General features: G+C 39.5%; 1 protein-coding gene across 3 annotated transcripts in view; it reads right to left on the bottom strand.

The window, feature by feature from the left end:
- Positions 1–23,658, bottom strand: part of ADAMTSL1 (ADAMTS like 1) — a 470,149-nt gene that overhangs the window by 117,252 nt on the left and 329,239 nt on the right. For all 3 annotated transcript variants that reach the window (XM_063321445.1, XM_063321444.1, XM_063321446.1), the window contains 3 exons: positions 21,703–21,829; positions 14,164–14,238; positions 11,040–11,197 (listed from right to left, as the gene is read on the bottom strand). In XM_063321445.1, coding sequence (XP_063177515.1) covers positions 11,040–11,197; positions 14,164–14,238; positions 21,703–21,829 — 360 coding nt within the window. The remainder of the gene's footprint in view (positions 1–11,039; positions 11,198–14,163; positions 14,239–21,702; positions 21,830–23,658) is intronic.

Consider the following 23,658-nt stretch of genomic DNA (forward strand, 5'->3'; position numbering starts at 1 on the left):
ATGATTCTATGATTTCGCACATAAAGAAGAGTTTATAGTGCAAGAAGTGCAACAAGAAAAGAGACCTTCACAAGGCTAAAGCAGGACAACCTGCACATGGACCAGGAAAAAATCCTTCCTGTTTGACGGCTGTGCTGATTAATACAGTTATGGGGACTTCAAAATCTCTGCAAGGCATCCCTTGTCCTTACCTCTAAGCCTTTGGGTGAACAGCTGGCAAAGGAAGAACAACAATGCTGCTACCAAAAGCCTCTCCTAGTTGATTATTTGTCCTAGGACATAATGTATCTGTGTGGCTTGGGCATCTCTGCATCAGTGGCACGATGCTATTCTGGGACAGAAAACTGCCAAATCACAAACAGAAAAGATGGATCCTTCTCCAAGTCAGTACTCCTGCCCTCAGGAGCAACCCTCCCTGTTCTTTTTTTCAGACAGCTTAAAATGTTTCAGCACGGCCTCCTTTTTCTTTCCCCGTGTTTTGAAAAAGTTGCCCTGTTTTAGAACCATTTTTCAATCTGCCTTTCATTTTCTCTCTTTCCAAACACCAGGAGACATTGTCAAAGAGTAGACTGTGAAACAGAAGCAAAAATATGACAAATTGAGCTGAACAGTGTAATCTGGGTTGTTTGTTTTGTTTTCCCCTGTAGATGGACAGAAACATGATTACAAATCAAAGTATATCTTGAAGAGGAGGAAGGCAAAAATACTGCAGGATATGTTCATGGCTGTAAGAGATCTGGCCCACAGAGACTAAGGCTGCCCTTTTCTAATTAGAGTAAACAGTGACGTAAATTCCCAACAGGAAAAAAAATACAGCTGTAGCAATACGGCTTCTTCAGCAAATGGGAGGCCTTTTGCACGGATTAATATCATTTGAGTCTCTGTGTCAGAAACAGGATATCTAATTCCTTGTGTGGGGATGGTGCATTAATCACACACTTCAGAAGGGTCTTTCTGGGCTCATGAAAGCCTCATACACTCCTGGGAAAAATGTTCTATTGTGCTGGAAGCCATTCGCGGAGGTCTCTGATCTGAATGTGCAGAAAAAGCATTCACTGGGGAGAATTCTGCTCTTACTCTTTGTTTTTTAAGGATCATCAGTGATTCTTAAACTCAGAAGATCTACTTAGCAGTATGGTCTTCAGTGAATCAGGAAGAACAGAGCAAGAGCTCACAAAAAGCCTACTATAAAAGGAAGGGAAGAAAAAAGTGTTCACATTAAAAAAAAAATAATCAGAAAGACAGAAGAGTTCCTCTCCCTGCAGACTATTCCTGCGTGTCTGCAGAATTATCTATTTTGACACAGAGAGAAGACAGATGTACACCTTCTCCAGCCTAATGTGGAAGTCACTCATACAGCCATGATAAAAACATAGGCGGGAAAGAATTAAAATGAGCCACAGTCATAAGCTAAAATGATACAAAACAAGCAAATGAAAGAAGCAGGCACACCATTGTTTATGTTTTTAAGCAGCACTGTAAGCAGAAGATGAACAATATATGGTGCTTCCATGCAGTAAAAATTTCTTTTTGATTTTGTTGACAGTTTGTTAAAGCTAAGATCTTGATTGAGGAGAAAACATCAGTGGCTGCTTGAGCCTTGCAAAACTCAAAGTGAGATTTGATAGCTAAACGCTTTGAGAAATGTCCTGGTTTTGCTGCACAGGGCCAGTTACCACATATTGAAATACTCAGCTCTGGAGCATGGTGAAATTTTTTACCCTTGCAGTATTTGCAACACCCTGCTAGCTATGAGAAATGCCAGAGCTTCAAATACAGATGGTCAATACTTGAGAATCTTTAGCTAGTCCTCTAACAGCCAGTTTTGCATCCTTACATCACTGAATCAGGAAAAATGACAATCATTCATTATGTTTGCAAATAAAATCCTATCTCAATGTATTAATAGCAGGCAGCAGAAGTACTCCAACCTTCCAGAGCACTAAGCCCTGCATTAGTGCATTGCAACCCCATAGAGATCATCCTCGACTTCCGTGATGATTCAGGGGAGTTTGGAGTATTTCAAACATCAGAGCAGCCCTCGCCACTTTGTAAGACTCAAGAGGATATCACCAGTCTCACAAACAGTTGGTTAAAATTTGAGTCCTCAGATTATTCATCAAAAATTAACTGTCTAGCCTACAGTCACTAGAAGAGATATCTTCTTTTTCTTGTGGAAATATCCTGAAAAAAACCCATCACTTGTACCCTGCTTTTTTTAATTGATTTTGTAAATGGCTGCCTGTCATGGTACAACAGAGGCACAAGCCTCATGTGAAGTTTTAGAGTGATAAAATGCAGTATTAATTTTGGGGATATCCACAGAAAGTTGAATGAAAACAATATACCTCATAATTCGAATATGAAAGCAGCATTCTTTTTGAATTATTCTGATCTGTCCTGTGACCAAGAAACTGCAATATCTGACTTCACCTTTGTATTGTGTTGTTTTTCCTAGACACCCCAAATTTGGTAAGTTCACATAAAAACAAACAAGCAAGCAAAGTCCCCCAAAGCCCAATGCTTTCATGCTTGATTTTGTCAGCATATGCCTGAGCTGTTTGCTTATATTCACTGAAGAACACACATCCTGGCCTACAAAACTGCACTTAATTTACTTGGGTGGTTGTGAAATTTAATCGCTGGTTTATAACCAGCAGTTTATGACCAAGCAATTATTAATGTTAATTGTAGGGTTAAACCATGAAAAATGTATTCGACAAGGTGCTCCGATTTTATGAAATTGTGTGTGCTGGGGGAGGAGGAAAGATACCATTTCTTTCTTATGTGTATGCATGTCCCAAACTGGGAACAGGGAAAGGGAATTATTATTGCACACCATCTTTTGTCTTATGAAATCTGATCTGGTGTATTACGATCTAGTTCCATGTCACAATGCTTATTTAAAAAGTTCTAATGGATTTTTCCACATTATTGCTACAAATGCTTTCTGCAAGTGCCAAATCCCAAATCATGAGCTTTTATTTATTAATGAGAAGTTCAATGTTGAAGTCTTCTAAGTAACACACAAAGAAACTGGGGATGAGGGTGGGGAGAACTATTCTCATGTAGCATACATAATTTTGTGCCTTTCATGTCAGTAAAACCAAAATTTTTGTATGACGCTTTCCTTTCTGTACTTAGAGTGCTTTAATATTCCTGTTTGTATGTAGTGATACCTTACATTGAAAAAGAAAGAGGATGTGCAAGAGATTTGCTGCTGTTGATAATTTGTTCATGAATCAGAAGTAGAAGCCAGACATTGCCATGGGAAAATAATTTTACAAGCTTGTTTAAAATAACATAGAAAGTACAAAAAATGTAAATCATGAGAGATGCTGAAGGCTTTCAAGAATAATGTCTAACAGAGGACTACACCATGACTCCTCTGAGCTTGCCTTTTAATTCCCTTGGAATGCTGAAGGGAGCTCTGCCTTTGAGCTCCAGGGAACATGTCTACTGCCCACTTCTGCATTCATGTCCCTTGATTGTGATAGTCCTATGTTGGATCAGCTTGGTTTTGGGGTTATCTTTATATGGAAGACGGGTCCATCTGTTGCTTCTTAATTCAGCCTCTAAATTGTCAAGAGAAATCCCTGTGAAATTACATTATCACCAATTTACACGCTTTACAAAACATCTCTGAATTGAACTTGCTCACCATACCCCAATCTTGGGTTAAGCTGTGTTCCTTTAGGTGATTAGGATGAGTGTTAAAGAGTCTTTAAGTTAAAGACTAAATCTCTCACAAAGCCAAAAGAGAAAGCTAGAAGGTTCAAATCTTTTATCAAATCCCATTACACACACACACACCCCCGCCAAAGGAAGAACAAAGCAGAAAATCAGTGCAATGGACTGGCTAGGACAGCTGTCAGCCACAGAATCTGCTGTATCAACTATAACAGCTATGATAATCTGCACAGAATCCACTACTAAGTGCAACAAAAGCAGAAGCTTCTCAAATGAGAAGACCAAAGTTATTCCACAGAACCAAGGGCAACCCCAAATACACCAAAACCAGACCTGCTGCATCTCTTCTGTGCGTACCACCCATAACACCCCATTCATCTATGGAAAGGCCATTTCACCACAACCAACAGGTTAAGAAAATTCACCTTTGAGCAAGCCACCTTAATCCCCACTGCAGAATATTTATTAACCTTAATTTAATCACATGAATACTTAAGAAATTAATGTTAAAAAAAAAAGGATCCTATTGTGATAGAGACTGTATAAAAACAAAGTTAACAAAATAAAGAGGCAATGTTTGCCACAAAAAAAGATGTTAAAAGAAAGAAAACTGAACAAGGTTGGCACCGAAATGTAATAGTACTTAAAACTGACTGATTTTTGAAATAGACAGACTCAGGGAACTCACACATGATACCAGAAAAAGTTACAGAAAAAGAAAAGGAAAAATTACAAAGAACAGTTTGTCAGAGGAATAGAAAATAACATGTCTAACAAACTGTGTCTATTGCCACAAATTAAAAGCTGACAGTAGATTTCAGATCAGCAGTATTTTAAGGTATTGAAGATTAACACATCTTCAGATCCAAACAGCACCCACCCAGTAGTTTCAAATCACATACTCTTTGAAGAGCACAGGAATGCAACTCACATATGATCACATCTAGCCTATTTTCATGGACAAGCTATTGTTTAAGCCACAGGAAAATAAACAGAAAATTGTAACAACTTTTTTTAGAAGGGGCTTCATGAGTAACGCGGTACAGAATAATTCCTCTACCTCTGTTACAGAACCAGTAGATAGAATGAAAATAAAGAACAGAAGTCAAAGATGGGTGCCTGAAAAGGGTGATGCTTTCCAAGCATTGTGGCTTGTTTTGCCAAAATTCACAAAGGACACTGATAAAGGTAGTTTAGGTACCTTCTAAGGTCTCCTCTTCTAGGTCCCATACCAAAGATCCTAGACAAAGTTCACATGAGTTAAGAAGATCCTCCCATGGACTGATGACTGGGTAAAAGAGAACAGTCCAATAACCTGTTCTTGTAATGCATGAAGGACCTGCGGAATCACTCAGGGATGGCTGCAAGGGCATGAATTGCTAGCCAGACCCCCAGGTGAACAAGATAAAGGGTCAACCATGAGCTGACCAAGTTTGCTAATGAAAATAATTATGAATGGTCGCTAAAAATGAAACTGTCTGTGAAAGCACTCGAAGCTTTGTCAGACTAAATTCAAGTTCAGTAAAAAAGAAATGATGCCTGTGGGAGAAAACAATTAATTATACATGCTAATTATACATGAAAATATCCTCCACATTAGGTACTACTATTGAGAATAGTTAGTAGGGTTGTTATAGGCATTCCTCTGAAAATATCAGCTCAGTGTGCAGCAACAGTTAAAAAGATTAATGGCCTATTACAGAAAGGAAGGAAAAAGGTGAGAATATTACACGGCCAAGCAGAATACATTTGTGTCCTTCCATTTTCACTCTTTCTCAATATATATATTAATGTATCATATAATTAATCTATTTATATTAAATAACTACTAGATAATTTTATTATATTTTATTAAACTACATATTTATTTATAGGAAATTGATATTTCCAAAATATAGATTTAGATATTTAAATACTAGTCACAAAATACATATTTATGCAGATTATAAAAAGTTATGAATATATAACCACAGCGGAACCAGAAAAAAGACGGAGAAGGGAAATAAGGATAACTCTTTTGTGGACCATCTTTGAAAAAGTAAAGATTAAATACAGTAGGACAGTAGAAAGAGGCAAATGATGATGATGGAGATCTAAAATATAGAAATTATGGAGAAAGGGGGTAAACAGTAGTAATAATTTCCTGTTTCTCTGAGTGGGAAAACCAGAAGGAATCAGTGGAAATATTGCACCAAGGGTTAAAAATGAGACATATTCCTTATTTTTCACAGTGTGTAGTTCATTGTGGAACTCATTCTATGAGCTAAACGTTGTCAAAAGGGCAATTAAAGCACAAAAGGGCCTATAGAAATTCCTGAAGACTGGCTTATTTGAGTCATTAGACACAACAGTCTAAATGCAACATGAGGGTCAAGGAGGGCCTACAAGGAGAGGGTAACCTTGTTCTGTTTCTGGCACTCTTTCTTTAAGTATCTGAAACCAGTTCCTCTCTGAAAGAGAAACCTGAGCAAAGCAGACTTTTTGCTTGACCTAATGCAGCAGTTCCAATGTACTTATAAATGGAATATGTTGATTAGAAGAATGATCATGGTTTAAGAACTGTTAATTGAAATAATTTATATTGAGCAGAAAAAAGGTAGGTATGAAATAGAATCTGTACATTGTTTTTTTTTTAAAAAAACAACACTACTACATGGCTTTCCATAAATTTTAACACATTTGCCAAAATAGGAGAAAAAGGGTAGAGTTTTTCTCAACTTGTCACAGGATCTAGTCAAGATAAATAATGTTTTGGTCTCTTTCCAGGCTTGTCGTTACTTGTAAGCTTCACCTAGAAACTATTACAACTGTTGTATATTTTATAGAAATCAGAATGGGTGATTTTTATGACTATTACTAAAAAAAAAAAAGGAATTGAATGCAAACATAGGTTGATAAAAGCCAGTGATCCAGACCATTTTACAGAAGTGACCTCAGGAAGACACATATCTCAAGAGGCAGCATTGTTTTATGATGAAGAGTCTATATTCCAATGGTCTCTTCCAGACTGAGCAAAGTGTTTCAGTCATTTGACCTTGATAACACAAACCTGACTCAGTCGCAACTAAACTTTAACTCTATTTCTGTGTGCTTGTCCTTAATTCTAGCTCACCTACTGCCAGAAGCACCATCCTAACCCTGATCTTCCAGGACTTTCACCATTTCCTGCCTGACCTGCAGCTTTCTTCCAAATATGAGGCATAATCTTCTCTGGAAACCTTTGCCAGCATTAGGAGTAAATTACACAGAAGACCCTTGCTGTCATCACCTCCAATCCTCACATGGCAATATCACTAAAATCCAACAATAAGCCAGCCGTCAACAATAGGTCCTTGCTGCTAGAGCAGATTTGCATCTTCTGGCCTCTACCCTAAAGCAAGTACTGAAGTCATTTCTTATTTCATTCCACAAGGTAAATCACTGTACGCTCCTGTTCAAAAGTGATTATTTAATCCAGTCCTGGCCCTAGCCTGACAAGGCTCATCAACCTCTCTGCCAGCTGGCTGCCTGTACGTGCATTATCTCCTACATGCCCTTGCAAGTCCGAGGAAGTCTAGGCTAAGCCCCAACCTTATTTTCTTATGTTAACCTGGACTCTAATCAAATGCATTTCTCTCAACAGCAGCTTCTGCCAGTGCTAGATCACAGCTGAGATAAGAATTGTGTGGCTAGTTCTAGAGCCCTGCATAACTCAGCACCCAGTTTTGAGCTCTGTCTTGTGACTTTTTGGACAACTGGTGGCCAAAATCCTAATTTCAGCAGTAACTCTGATCAAGGGAATCCAGTCTGCACTATTTCTAAATCAGCCAGCAGTACCCTCAAGCCACCAGCACAAAAAATACCCAGGCAGTCTCTTCTGGCAGCGGGCCCTAACCAAAGCTTGTCAGCCCTAGCACTACAAAAGAGAACATCAATACAAATCCAATCCTAATCCAAATACCTCCGACAGCTTCCAGGCAAACATTTATCTGATCCAACCCTATATGTTCCTGATGCAAACCTGTTGGTCCATGCAGGCAGGCCCTATGGACAAACCTTCATCTTGATACAAGAACTGAAAACCAACATAAACCTAGTCTAGCCAAGATCTAGGCCAACAGCGGCTTCTCCTGCAGTCCAGGCTTGGGGCTGGTTAACACCTTTTACTAGACGTTTTAAATCCACTGGTCTTTGGTGCCACACGCCTGAGCCACAGGGCTAGGGCCCCAGCCATGCAAAAACCACAGCCTGTAAAACAAACCCCAACAGTCCGTGCTTTGCCAGCCCTATCCCTTCCCTGGCAATCCCTACTGACCGCTTCAGTAAGCCTCTAACTCAGGTAGTTCATATCTGCAATATTGATTGCTTTAAATAGTTGACCAGTGTCGACTGTTAGGATTACATCATCAGCTGTAGAGCCCATCTGACAGAACTGATTCATCCTGCTAAAAGGAGTGCAGATGTGTAACAGGAAATGGTCACTCGGACAGTATCGACGGAGGAACCTTTTTAGCACAGACAGGTGAATATGTGACCTTGGCAACACAGCAAATCAGTGGCTGCTCTGACAATAAAGGACAAATCCCCCTGCGTAATATTACTGCTTAGTTCTCTAGATCACAGGGTCAGCCACAAAGATTTCCAAGTGAAACTGACCTTCATTTTGCCAGGATTTCATCACACATGACAGTTTTTTCTTCCAGGAAAAAGGCATTTCTATTCACGTGAAGCAGAATTTTTGTATTAAAAATGTCAAAACAGGGAAATGCTCAGAATTTAGGAACAAAATTCAAGTTGAATTTAAGTTTGCTGTCATCTTTTACAGGTCTTTTGCCTTCCAAACATTAAAAGTTTATAACATAGATTTATAATTCTCAAACTATGAATATAAAATATAAGAACATGAAAACCTCCAGTTCTCCTGTTTTATTATCATACCTTTATTTTTTAAAAAAAGCTGTTTTGCTGAATTATTTTCTGCCATTTGCATATCTTGTGAAAAGATTGCTAAGAGTTTAGCACACAAGGAATGCACCACTGGCTTTTACAAAATCAAGAAATCTAGCAATTATACAATTCAGCTCCTACAGGAACAGCATGAGGTTTCTTCTTGCAATTCTAAAGCACTCCATGTCACCAAAAAAGAAACTTAAATGTCAACTCCCACATTGAGTTTCTACTTCTGAATTATATCCAGGTGTCTAACTTGACCTCTCTGAATAAGAGCATTCAGGGTCAATTGAAAAGTATTATAACAGTTATTCTGGAGACAACCATCCTAAAATTAGAATTCTGCTACATCTACAAAATTAATTTAGATCCGTTTACATAAAAACTGCCTTGTCCCAGGAAAGTAAATTTTGACACCCAAAGAGATCCCACTTTATAAGGAAAACTTGCTAATACCACAGAGAAACCTTTCATCTGATTTTTTAAAGAAAAGTACTTTACCTTCACAAGCTGAAGGCAAAATAGTCATGGTTGTATTAAGTATGGAAAGCAGTTGCTAAGTCTGATGTAACTCAGAGGTGTGCATGCATTTGGGTACTCCTGTTGCACGCACACCCCTATATCCAACAAAATCTAATAAATGTAGCTAATAATTAAATAGTACAGAATAATATCCTTGTTGCATTAAGTAGTATCTAAAGTACCTTCTATACTTTACCTGTTCATTAAAAAAATGACTGCGATTCAAATGCAAGGAATTTTTAAGTGCCCGATCCAAGGCAAAATCTAATGCTAACCTTAGAAAAGATCCTACAGATGTGAACAGGGGTTTTGTTTGTGCATTTTTCTATATCCACTTAACATAACAGATATGTCAATAAATTAACACCTGCTGAACCATGCTGCTCTGTCTTTCAAAAGGTGCAAACACACAGCAGGATTATTAAATTAATCTCAACTCATCAGTGTCTGTTTTGCCTGTGCCTACCCAGCTTGTACACTCCTACGGGCGAAAGTCATCACAGGAGCAGGGTACTGCCTTTGATTTAACCAGCGCTTCTTACCTTGCTTTGATAGAGAAAGAAGCGTGAGCACCAAGGGATAAAGGTATTTTCCCTGTCATAAAAGATGACAGTGGAAATACCAGGAACACAGTCCAACCCTCCTGTTACCATTTCAGGGCCGTTGGTCTACGTGACCAGCTGTCCCCAACAGGTATGTTCTAAATAACCAGGCTGCCTTAAATCCATAGACAGCACAAATAATGCAAAGCGAGCAATACTATTTACATTGCACTGGTGTTCATCATCTGGATATCATCTGGAGCATAAATAAAAGTGCTTTAGACGTTTTGAATTGACCATCATCTGTTCTATTATGTCATTTTCATTCTAACCTTCAAAGAGAAAGGAATGTATTCTTCAGGTCAGGCTTCTCCTTGTGAACCAGTCCTGATATTGCAGCTTGCATTTTGTGCCGCTAACGTATCAAGACAGGTAGGGAACAGTCCACAGGGCTCTGCTGCTTCTTGAGCTAACCCATTCCAGCCCAGCCCAGCTTAACTCAACCCAATCACCTATTGCATTTTCCAGTTCCCTGTTCAAACTTCTAGCTGCCATCAGCTCTGGGTTAAAGCAAATGTCATCTACCTCTGGGGCCCATGGTGAAAAATTTATGTAGTCCTGGACATGATACAGGTTTTACAGTTTTACAGCTGAAATCCTTCAGGTTCCTTAGACCTACTGGAAAAGGATTTATTTTATTGTAATTCCCAAATGTTCATTTTTGTATGTGTGTTTTCCCACAGAATGTGTGCATTGCTTCCAGCAATGTGTTTTATATTACCTGGAAGAAAAGAAATGCTCTAATGGGAGGAAACAATTTTGTTCTTATTGCCACTGCAACACAAAGCAGAACTTCAAAATGACACTATGACTTCTCAAGCAAAGTCATCCCATTTATTTTGAAGCTTAGGGATCTCATTCTCCACTCCCTTACACTCTTTTGTGTAATTACACTAGTATAAACCCCACAAATTATGGGCCAAAGATACAGACTTCCTTTCTTTTTGCTTGTCACAGACAAAACCAGCTGTATGTTCTTGATTTATATGTACCTCAGCAGCACATACGGAAAGTAATCTGCCTTTTCTTGTAATGAGTTCATCTTTTCTCTTTAGGGCACACATTGGGTGTCCCTTTCTTGGCATAAACTCGGCCTCCTTCCTGAGGAGTGTCCAATGAGACTTTCATCAGATATTTAACTATAAAGAATTTCATGTAGAATTCAAGAGCTAGCCTGGACTAGGCTTTGTCATAAAGGCCTACTGGAAAATTAAGATCTAGAAAAATCTCTCATCTTTCTAATGCACTTTGTCTACTTTATGTTGCTCTAAGAGGTCAATGAACAATGATCCTCACCTTTATAGTGAAGTCTGCACTGAGAGGCCCAGGTATTCTTAATATCTCCTTGTCAGGAAACTTCTGGAAGTCGATGCTAGAATTGTCCACAAGGAAGGAGCCTGTGGAGCTGAGGCTGTTTTCACTCTTCACACCTTGGAGAGTCTTGGTTTCCAAATCTGACAAATACAAACAAATTAGCAGGAAACTGAAATATTATAATTTGAAGTAAGAGTAAGTGAGAGCAGAAAAAGAAAACCAACACAAAACAGTGGTCGTGCAGATTTACCTCCTAAATTAGTGATAATGGAACTTTTCTGCTCTTTTCCACGGTTTATTCACACTCCCATACTTTTCTTTTTTCTCCTCCATCTGCTTTTTGGCTTTGTTCAACCTTAGATTTCTAGCTCTGCATTTACCTCCTCACCCATAGGTCATGTTTTTACTCTCTTCCAGACATATTAATCCGTGCTTCTAGTTAGGCATATTTGCTGTCGTTTAACTGACTCTCAGTAAGTCATGCTCCTACGTGGAGCATGACTCAGACCTTCACCCATGAGTGCTGGCTTTGTTAAGTTGCTGTTCCCTCTTTCAGTTCAAAGGTGGGTCATTAACCACAAGTTGCTGTGCTAGACAATTAACTGCAAGCAAGACGTCCAGCAAAGAAAGATATGATAGCAATCCTGCCTCCTCTCCAGAAATAGTCTGATCCATCCCAGCGGAGCAGGAAGGGAAGGCGAGTGCTGAACCCTCCTGAGCTCTCCCTCTGTCTCTCTCTGCATTCAAAGCTCCCAAAAAGTGGGCATTATTTCAGACACTGTTTGGTAGCAGCTACTTGTGATTGTTAAATCATAATAAACGTATTATAACATTTATTAAATGGAAATCAACAGTCAGAAAGTAGATCTGTTCCATCACCTAGCTATCCTCCCCTTGAACTCCAGATTATGCTTTACAGCACATTCACCAGTAAACAGTTTCTTGTAGTTATTTCAAAGTGACGACACATTTCATCATGAACGACTCCAAAGCTGTAATTCTTTCACATGTATTTGTGAAATAATGCGCAAAATCTTCTCCCACACAGAGAGGCAGCTAAGGCAAAATCTGAATTAGATGGGGACATACTATTAATCTGTGATGGAATCGCATTTTCAGAGACAGTAAATGGGAGAAAAGTTTTTATTAGCATGTATTAAGTCGCTAATTAGGGGGGGAACAGATAATTGCGGTAATTAGGCTGCTTTTCAGGATGGATCATGGGACTTAATTCATGAAGGAAGTTGCTGAGGCAGTACACTAAGAATTTGCTCTGTATTAATGAATTCCTTGGTTTTCAGTGAGACTAGTCTCTTCCTTTGTGATGCACTCGGCCATATATTTATTTCTGGACAAGGCTGCATGCATTAGGGATAAAGATGGTTTTAAGACTTGTGTACATATAATCGGCCTCCTGTTGACTTCTCCCACAACCAAAGTTCACAGGGCAAAATACTCCCTCCCCCTGCAACCAATTGTAGCTCATACATATATATAATCCTTTGATGGGTGAACAGAAAGATTCATAGAGACATCTGAAACAAGAAAGAGATGTATTTGGACTTATTCATGTTTACACAGAGCAGTTAATCTAAATCTCAACCAGTGACTCAGGCAGACCTCGCTGATTCAGATCTTTTTGTCCTGAAATGTGATATGGTCTGAACGAAGACAGCTTTAGATCAGTCTCCCCTGCTAAAATCTCATTTCTCTCAAAGCTATCTTATAGCTCAATTCCACTGAAAAAAAAAAAAAAGAAGTACAAAATTTTTCTACCTTGGAAGAGAACATCTATACTGGGAAAGAAGACAGGAGAGAAAGGAAGAGTGCAAATCATTTACTGGGAAAGTAATAACAATCATGCTGGAGCAGTCCAGGAATACCCAAAGGGCCACTTAAAACTGAAGTATAGTCAGCATTTGAACTTTTAAGAAAAACACAATATATTTATTCCTAGTTTATAACCTGCAATTTGCTGGTCTTTATTCACAGCTCTAAACCTAAAGAACCTAGGGTTTCTCAACGCAAGCAGTGTGCTACAGAACAGGACTGATAAACCACCCCTTATTTTGCTACTCAGTATAAATTCTTTGGGTGAAAGAAATCTGGAGAGAGTGGGAATGATCTGGTGTTTCACCTCCTTCCTGACACTAATATTTGTATTTATACCGACAAGCATAGAGGACTAACTAGTCTGTGCTGCAGGAAGGTCCTATTACCTTTTGAAAACGGAGAAAGGGAGACCTGCTTTTAAAATAATTTGTGCTTCTGAGAGGTTATGCAGTAGAGTTTGTATTTTTTCTGACAGTAAATCTCATTTACCAAGTGTTCATTTACTGCTGATGAAAAAGGGAGCAGCTTGTGAGTAACTACTGCATTGGAAGGTAAAAGAGAGGGATACGAGGAGTTTCTATTCATGAAATAAATTAATTTGCTTTCAGCTCTCCCAGAACATCCTCAAATCCTGACATTCTTCTCCCAGAGAAGAGGGATACGCAGCTGCTCGGATACTCAGCTCCCTGTTAGACAAAGCAGGGAAGTGTTAACAGGCTAGCAGCAATCAGTGGTCTTAACCCCTGGAGCAATATCACTACTAAGGAGCATGGTTTGACTTGCGCATGCTGTTTCTGATCTTTAGACTGTGATTTTGTGTGCGTGTGCATGCGCATGTGTGTGTGCATCCACAGGAGTGAAAGATTATCATAACAGAAACATATGTTAAAGTCATGAGTAGCTGGATGGCCAAGCTCAGCCGTAGGGAAACTTATACTTTACTGTCCTCAATATTTCTTCACTCAGTGGGATATATTTTATTAATTTTAAACAAAAGCTCTTGGCACCAAGTGAGCCAGCCAAAGGATAAGCAAACAGAAAACTGAAAAATTATGGAGGGGCAAAGGATTCTGCAATGCTGGCCAAGCTCTGCTCTGAAAAGAGCATGTACTACTGGTGTAACTGGGTCCAAGGAGAGTTTCTGAGGGCAGGACTCACCCCTGTGTCAAAATCAGTGATCTGAGAGAGGGAAACCAGACACCACAGTGTAAACAGAGCACTGCGAGTTAGCAAGGCTTTCTTAAACAAGTGTACACAAACTTTTTCTACTTACATAAATGATCGGGTCCTTTCAGCACGAGGCGAACTTGCCTGCTTCCATAGGGAATAGCAACCACTGTATCATCCACTGCAGGAAGGCAAAAATGCATGGCATAAATAAGCAAAGAAATTCCCATCTGTTTTCAAATAAGCAGTGAAATGAGTGCTTACAATGCAATCAAAAGAGAAGCTTTTGGACCAATTAAACAGCTGTATGAATTATGAAAGAACATTAAAAATCTGAAAAAAAACCCTTATTAAATCTAATAAAAACTTTCTACTTAGAAGAACCCAAACCTGTTGATTTTCTTTATTCTCAACTCCTTCACAACCTTTTCTAGATTTCAAGAGTAACTAATAGCTTTCTGTTTCACCACAACTCCACTTAAACTTCTCCCAACTCTTGAATTGGTGTTTGTGGTGAAGTAGAGAAGCATAAACCTATTCTGATGTCTAACCAGAACAGCCCATTCCTTCACTTGACTCTTTCTCAGTTGAAACCCAAAAGTTTCTCCATGACCCTGCCCATGCTATGTGATGATCTCCCACTGCCCTCAGCATGCCTCCTCTTTCACACCTTTTATTTTAATGACTTGAAGTGTTATAATTCTGCTTCCCTTTCCACACCATTAACAGAAAGCCCCTGGAAAAACAGAAGCCCATTAGACTGTCATATAAACAGGTCTCAGAACAGGATATTTCACCTGCAAAGCCCTTGGGAGCTTTGCCAACTGGATTTAAATTGGTGTGTGAATTAACATGTAGGTCACATGCAGCTATGAAAGTTAGTTAGGTCAGCATTCCTAAAGAGGCAGCAACCCCAGTAAAGTTCTGAAGGGAGACAAGAAGGAAAGGTGTGGAAAGATGCTACAAAATGCTCCCAACTCTACGCCTGGGTCGTGGAGTGGGTGCCCAGAGAATGCTATCCTGGACTAAGCAGCACACCTAGGTTCTTCATTCACCTTTCCCTGTATTTTCTGCCTCCTTCTCCTATAACTAGAAGTCAGGAAAGAAAAAAGATGCATGTTTAACAGGATTTCTATGGGGAGGTGGTAGACGTGAGACGAACAAAGAACGGAGTTTGTTAGAACTGCTCACATTTGTGACACATAATGCCCCCTAGCAAGAACAGTAGTTCTGCTCTCAAAGCAATGTGTTGCTTTGTCAGGTAAGGCTAACTCAGCCAATAAAAGCATATTATCTTTCATCCAAACATATAAACTGGGGCCCTAAGTTTCTGACCAGACTGAACTGTTCCAGCCTAGCTGAATCAAGATTCTCAAAATACCAGCAAAATAGTTATTAATGTTGTCGGTTTATGTCAAAAAGTGAAAACAGGAAACAGAAAGAGGGAAAACTTCAAGAGGGACTTCTTGTAAACAACACATCAATTCATCCAAGCCCATACTATCTCAAAAATGTGAACTAGAATCCTTTTAAATTTTGAATATTGGAAATTTCTGACTCTCTTATGTTGGATGGTTTTATGGGATGAAATATCCATACTTTTGTGGCATCTTAATATCCCAGAAGTGAGGGGACAAACGTAGGTGGTCTGATAAATCTCTGAGTGTCACAAGAGCTGCATGGAGACAAAGTCTGTTCATGTGCCCAGGTGTTTCTGAACCTTGCCACCATTTTCAAAATCTGATTTGGCATTTTCTTAACCTATTTAGAAACCTCAGTGTCTCCTAAGACTTCTGTAACACTGGGGTTAAACTTCATTCAACGCACATTCTGCTTATACACATCTCTGTTACACCATCAATTAGCAAAGACAGACATCTTTCTTTTCTACACAGAATTCAAGTTTTCCATTTGAGAAGAAAAATATTCAAGTCCTACAAATTTCATCAAATATTGATATTCTAATGCTGATTTTATTGGTACTGTTCTGGCACTCATGTTGAAGATACCAGTAGGATAAATATGTTTTATCCATTTGGGGGAACAAAATCCTTGAGTATGACATATCGTTTTGCTGTATATATATCACATTTATTGGAATAAGTCTGTGAAAAATAATAACTTCAATTTTTCAAAAAATATCAATAGTCTTTTTACAAGTCTTATTTAAAGACAGTCCCATGTCATTATTATATTTGACTGTCTCTCAGTTATGAGCTCTGTGCTGGAGAGTTAACAACTCGCTGATATGTCACAAAAAAATCAGTTTAAAGATCATTCAAGCTTATATATCATATATCCTTAGCGTGTTTCTTCTGCTCCAGGGTATTGCTGGATATTTCACCTGATCTTGTCATTGCTCTCCATTTGAAATCCTAGCACACTTTATGTGAAATGCAAAGCTCAGTGGGATTTATGCTTATCGCAGTACTTCCTGCTTTCACAAAGCAGAAGCAGTAGGGACTGAAGGATAATTTCCTGAGGTTAACAGTGATAAGAAGGAGACATTTCCTGTGAAGAGACATGTGAAAGTAAGCATGGTAATATTTAGTCACAGCTCCTTTCAACAAGAAGCAGAGAGGCAGACAGTGGAGCAGCTGTGTGGAGCACTCTAAAGAAAAGGCACAAAGCGTGCTAACGTGTGGTTGGTTTCCTCCAGAGAGGATGCATAGGGAGGCAAGGGAGAGATAACTGAGAGGACGGTGGCCTAGGGCTGTGAAGAAAGTGCAAGGATTTAGGGAAAGGTTATATGCTAGGTTCATACATCAGACTCCCGTGAGAGATCAGTTTCTTCTGGTTTTGGATTTTAAATTTGGATTTTGTCCAAATGGTTTAGCTGTCAGTTCTCATGATGAAAAATTGAGTTGCTTCTCTTTCCCCATTACTATTGATATTCAACAGAAGTCTGGAACTGCATCTGTTTTTGACAACCATGACAAGAGTAATCAGATAAGTATCTATCCTGCCTTAGCATAGCAATTTCTACAATTCTCTTTTAGAAGTAATCTACTTCACTAGTAGATGTCAATCGTTTTTAAAGAAATACTAACTTTGCAGAAGGTGATCAGTAGAATTCACCCACCACTTATGGCATCAACTCTCTAGCTCCTTGGTGAATACAAAGAAGCCTGCTTAAAACATACACCCTTCCCAAAAGGAGATTACCATAAAAAAAAGAGAAAGTTTCACTTTCTGCAGACTTAGAAAGATTGAACTACCCAAGCTTAGGACTAAGAGAAAAGGATATTTCTGGAATAAATGAAGTCTTTTGTAGCTTTTTTTTTTTTCTTCATAGAAACAAGAGCATAGACACAGGTGCTTCCTTTTTCATAAAAATGTAGGAGAGAATTCAATGTCACATTGCCTCCTGCCCTGCTATGCTTCTGTTTCTGAGGCCATTGGGAGATGTATACTACCCCTATAAATTCTGAGGAAGCTGTTCCCGTAGCAAGTGTGAAGTGTTTAAAAGCTCTATGAATTTTCTTTCTAGTACTATCCTCCTATGCCTTTGTGTGATATAAACAGCACGGAGAAGGGAACTGCATATGAGCACCAAGAGAAAATGAATTCAGTATGATGAGCCCAAGACTGTGTCTGGGGTGGTTTTGAGATATAAACAACTTCAGAAACTCTTGGGACAGCGCTGAATAAAGATCACTGTATAATTTCTTTGGCACAGCCCTCAAAATTGAATGCTGTGCTCTGTTAGGCAAATAAAAATCCCAAGTGAGCCCACAGAACGGTTCTGATGGTATCTGGTCAGTGCTGCGCACGCCCCTTTTAATTTTTCTTACATTGCATGGCAGTCTGGCTCACAGAGGCTTTTAATGCCTTGTTCATACCATGGACAAAATATAAATAATTCATGAGAAACAAGGATTATTTTATAAAAATAACTTGGAATTAAGCTATTGACTACCAAAACATAATCCAGTCATTCCAGAAAATGTAATCCAATCGGGCTCTGATCCCAGATATGCTTATGAAGATACGTTTACAGTGACAAATAAGCAATATGCTGACACAAAGTGCCAAAATGACAGGTATTTAAACAGCTCTAAGGAGGATAAATGCAGAAAATAGAATCATAGAATCACAGAATGGTTCGGGTTAGAAGGGGCCTTAAAGATCATCTAGTTCCAATCCCCCTGCCGTGGGCAGGGACATCTTTCCCTAGACCAGGGCTGCTCAAAGCCCCATCCAGCCTGGCCCTCGAACACTTCCAGGGATGGGGCATCCACAACTTCCCTGGGCAACCTGTTCCAGTGCCTCACCACCCTCACAGTAAAGAATCTCTTTCTGATATCCAATCTAAATCTACCCTCTTTCAGTTTAAAACTGTTACCCCCTTGTCCTGTTGCTACACTCCCTGATAAAGAGTCCCTCTCCAGCTTTCCTGTAGGCCTCCTTTAGGGTACTGGAAGGGGCTATAAGGTGTCCCCCAGAGCCTTTTCTTCTCCAGGCTGAACAACCCCAACTCTCTCAGCCTCTTTTTATAGTGTAGGTGCTCCAGCCCACTGATCATATTCATGGCCCTCTGCTGGACCCGTTCCAACAGGTCCATGTCCTTGTGCTGAGGACTCCAGAGCTGGACACAGTACCTCCAGGTGGGGTCTCACGAGAGCAGAGTAGAGGGGCAGAATCACGTCTCTCGACCTGCTGGCCACGCTTCTTTTGATGCAGCCCAGGATGCGGTTGGCTTTCTGGGCTACAAGTGTGCATTGCCTGCTCATGTTGAGCTTCTCATCACCACGCGCCCCCAAGTCCTTCTCCTCAGGGCTGCTCTCAAGCCATTGCTCTACCCAACCTGTGTTTGTGCCTGGGATTGCCATGACCCAGGTGCATGACCTTGCACTTGGCCTGGTTGAACTTTATGAGATTCACACGGGCCCACCTTTCAAGCCTGTCAAGGTCCCTCTGGATGGCATCCCTTCCCTCCAGGATGTCAACCATACCACACAGCCTGGTGTCATCGGCAAACTTGCTGAGGGTGCACTCAATCCCACTGTCCATGTCTCCGACAAAGATGTTAAACAGAACTGGTCCCAGTACTGACCCCTGAGGAATGCCACTCGTCACTGGTCTTCACTTGGACATTGAGCCATTGACTGCAACCCCTTTGAGTGCAGCCATCTAGCCAGTGCCTTATCCATCAAGTGGGCCCATCCATCAAATCCATGCCTTTCCAATTTAGAGACCAGGATGTGTCATGCGGGGACAGCGTCAAATGCTTTGCCTAAGTCCAGGTAGACTTATAGACCAAATAAACACAGAGTAGATTTTTTAAAAGCTTTTCAACATCTCAAATTTTCACAGCACATACAAAAAACATTTGGAAGCAAACCTCAAAAAGAATTCCTACTAATTCACACATATGAAGGAAATCTGTAAGTGTGCCATTACAATTGTGAAAAGCCAATTTAAAGGAGCACATTACTTTTGATATATTCGAAAATTCGTACTATGTTGCATAACAACGTGTATGGTCTACAGCAGGGAGAGAACAATGCCACGTGGTTTATACAGAGTGCATACAAAATCTATTACCTACTTCAGTTCTATATAACAATTATTTGTACGCAAATGTATCTGACTGAACAATCCATTCTCTAACTTTTTTTTCACATTCGTCTCACTCTAGGACTATGCTCTCTACCATCTGCTCTTCTACCTATATAGCAATCTTTACATTAATAGCAAACAATTGGGAGTAGGGACTCTATTTTATTAACATTTTATTACTGTGCATAATATATTAGTGCCTTTATCCTCAGTAGAAAAGAGAGGAGCACCTTTTTACCACAAAGCAACTTTAAAAACAATGAATTATTCCTACAGGAAAAGACGTTTGCCAAAAAAGTTCACAAATACTATCATGTCTCAAGCAGCCTGGAGATTTCTGAATCTGTTCATGCACATTTCAGAAACAGTAACAATGAGGTGAAATTCCATTCCTAAATCTTTGTGAATTATTTCCTTTGCTGTCTAATGTGCGGTTCTGCCTCAGCAATGGAACTCCTATGAGGATTATTCCTTTTCTTCCTTCCTACAAAAGAGCCAGTATTTCTTTCTTTTCTTTTCTTTTCTTTTCTTTTCTTTTCTTTTCTTTTCTTTTCTTTTCTTTTCTTTTCCTTTTCTTTTCTTTTCTTTTCTTTTCTTTTCTTTTCTTTTCTTTTTCTTTTCTTTTCTTTTCTTTTCTTTCTCTTTTCCTTTTCTTTTCTTTTCTTTTCTTTTCTTTTCTTTTCTTTTCTTTTGTCTTTTCTTTTCTTTTCTTTTCTTTTCTTTTCTTTTCTTTCTTTCTTTTCCTTTTCTTTTTCTTCTTTCCTTTCCTTTCCTTTCCTTTCCTTTCCTTTCCTTCCTTCCTTTCCTTTCCTTTCCTTTCTTTCCCTTTCCTGTTCCTTTCCTTTCCTTTTCCTTGTCCTTTCCTTTCCTTTCCTTTCCTTTTCCTTTCCTTTCCTTTCCTTTCCTTTTCCTTTCCTTTCCTTTCCTTTCCTTTCCTTTCCTTTCCTTTTCCTTTCCTTTCCTTTCCTTTCCTTTCCTTTCCTTTCCTTTCCTTTCCTTTCCTTTCCTTTCCTTTCCTTTCCTTTCCTTTCCTTTCCTTTCCTTTCCTTTCCTTTCCTTTCCTTTCCTTTCCTTTCCTTTCCTTTCCTTTCCTTTCCTTTCTTTCCTTTCCTTTCCTTTCCTTCTTTTTCTTTCCTTTTCTTTTCTTTCTCTCTTTTTCTCTCTCCCTCTTTCTTTCTTTCTTGCTCTCTTGCTCTCTCTTTCTTTCTCTCTCTCTTTCTCTCTCTCCCTTCCTTCCTTCCTTCCTTCCTTCCTTCCTTCCTTCCTTCCTTCCTTCCTTCCTTCCTTCCTTCCTTCCTTCCTTCCTTCCTTCCTTCCTTCCTTCCTTCCTTCCTTCCTTCCTTCCTTCCTTCCTTTCCTTCCTTCTTTCCTCCCTTCCTTTCCTCCCTGCCTTCCTTCCTTGCTTCCTGCCTTCCCACCTTCCCTCTCTTTTTCTTTCTCATACTCTCTCCTGCTCAGTTATCAAACACAGACCCAGAGGTGCACTGTGCCAACCACTGCTCTGTGTCCTGTGCTCCATATCCAAGCAGTTGTTCTCTGACAGAGAGAATCTTTTGTAAAACCACCTCTTGCTGCTCCTCGCAGCAAGTGAATGCTATCTGTACAGGAATCCCCAAATGTACACATACAGTCTTTACGCTGCACACACAGATACCACACTGCTATTTGAATCTGTTAGGTCACGAGCTGTTCAGCACTGGAAAATGTGCCCTCAAATGGTAGAGCAGCACACACAACTGTTCAGAGCAGCATGGACTGAGTCCCATGCATGGACAGCTAATACAGCCAGAGCAGTGTGGGTAGAGCCAGCTCTTCTCGTTCTCTCACTCCTCCCAAGCAACTAGCTAGCTGAGATGGGCAATATACTGGTGACACATTTCCACAATCCCCTGTCCACCCCACAGCCAGAGCTGTAGTCTGAGCAAGCCTGATTTAACCCATGAGGGAAGAAACTGCGGGGACAACCAGACTGACCATGATCATACTCAACTGCCTGAGAAAGAGTGGGGTGAAATCTAGCTCATAGGAAACATGTATTTCACTAAGAGGGGAACATGGCACTTTACCAGAAGGGACTGCTTACGTTTATTTGCTGAGAGCTGGGATTTATACTGGCCTCGAACCAGACGGCAGGTGGACCCATCGCCATTGCAGACCCCACAGTTATCTTCCTTGACAGCGCTTCCCAGCTGGCGGTCACAGCCAACGATCTGGCAAGAAAGAAAGATGTGCAGTTCAACGTGAGCACCTACTGACTGACTGCTCGATCCATCTCTGCAACTAATTACCACCAAATTTCTCTCTCAGCATCTCTAGAGGGCCATAAAGTACCTTAGCAATGAAAGAGGCTGAGCAAATCTGGCTGGGAGTTTGAACTGAGCTCAGACATGAGATAGTGAGCAGGTTAGTACTCAATGGCTTTTGCAGTCCAGAGAAAGAAAAGAGTATTGTTGGAGGCTGTTTTTTTAGGGCATTGTGAGCATTTCTTGGTCAGAGTCCTATCAGAAATTACACTTCTCAGAGTTTCACAAAGAAGAATGCCTGAAATAGATAAGACGACAGATAGGAAGCAGATAGATAGATGAAAGTACGAAGCGGCACAGGTATATACTAACATGACTGAGATCTCAGTGAAATTTTACCTGCTATACAGTTGGGAAAACCATGTGGTTTTAATTATGTTTGACAATAATCCCATTCCACACTATCAATGCCTGTGTTCAGACATCATTAAAGATCTGATAAAGAAGGAAGGGATGGTTGAAAAAAGAGAACTAAGAAGAGTCAGAAATTCAATTACCTGCTCTGACACTGGCTTTATGCTTACATGCAAATTGTTTGGTTCAAAATTTTAAAACTTGAATAGATAAACTAGGCTTCTCAGTTCGCGAAAAAACTATAGTTCCCAGGAGAATCAAGTTTAAATTTATAATTAAATGCATTTAAAATAAAATAAATGGAATATAAATTTATTTAGCACAGTGCTAATGTAGACCTTTTGTTTGAACTTTGAATTCTGAATCCAAGTTATGAATTTTGCACATAAATAATTGAAATCCAAGAAATTAAGCAAGTCCATACAGTGTTATAATTACCTTTAAACATACTAGAAAATGAAAGGCCTTCTAGCATTCTGGCGTGCAAAGTAAGCAATGAAAAAATATTTGTGTATGAATTCTAATGAGTTTGTGCTAAGACTCTTAGCCAAATAGAGAGTATATATAAGCACAGGGAATTTTAAATGAAGTGCTTATTTAAGCTTTAAATTTTCCTGCGTCTCTAAGTTTCACTTAAATCAGAGAGCTAGGTCCTAGAAACTTAACTAGTGTCCTAGAAACAAGGGCACTTATCATCCAGGCTCAAAAGAGCTGCATGTGTAACTTGCCTACTTAAGCATTCAGACTAATATTCCTTATTTGTGCAAATCTACATGTGCAGAATTGCAGATCTCTGCTAGGGTGAGATGTACTTCTGGGTTTGACACTTTCTGTTCATTTGCCTGTGAAAATGCAAGCTTTGATTAACATGCAGCATCTACTTTTAGCAATTCAATTCCCATTTCTAACGTCATTATTTTACAACTGGTACAATAGCAGTTTCCTTAGTTATCTGTCATATTGGTAGTATAATTAATTTAATTTAAGTTATTATAGGTTTAGATTCAGGCTTGATGAAACCTATCATCAAATTTCTTTGACTTTATCCACTCCCATTTGGTCAGAACTGGGTCAGTCTCCTATGCTTCTGCATCATATTGTGATGTCTCCAGGGGAATTAATGAGGGCTAATGAAGTAACAGGCACACATAATGATACATTTCCCTGAAAACCTAGTCATGCCAAGACTGCAAGAAACACTTTATCACATTAGAAACACCATGACAAATAATGGTTAGATAGCTGAAGCAGAGTTAAGATTATCTTGACTGTGACTACTCCATTCAGAGCTTCCAAGTACGGATATATAAATTATGTCACTAATACCATGTAAGATTTAGGTCTATTTTTTGCTGAATAAGAATATCCGTACAGGAGCTGAA

The sequence above is a fragment of the Chroicocephalus ridibundus genome, chromosome Z, assembly GCF_963924245.1.
Source record: "Chroicocephalus ridibundus chromosome Z, bChrRid1.1, whole genome shotgun sequence".
In the NCBI taxonomy this organism is placed as follows: Eukaryota; Metazoa; Chordata; class Aves; order Charadriiformes; family Laridae; genus Chroicocephalus; species Chroicocephalus ridibundus.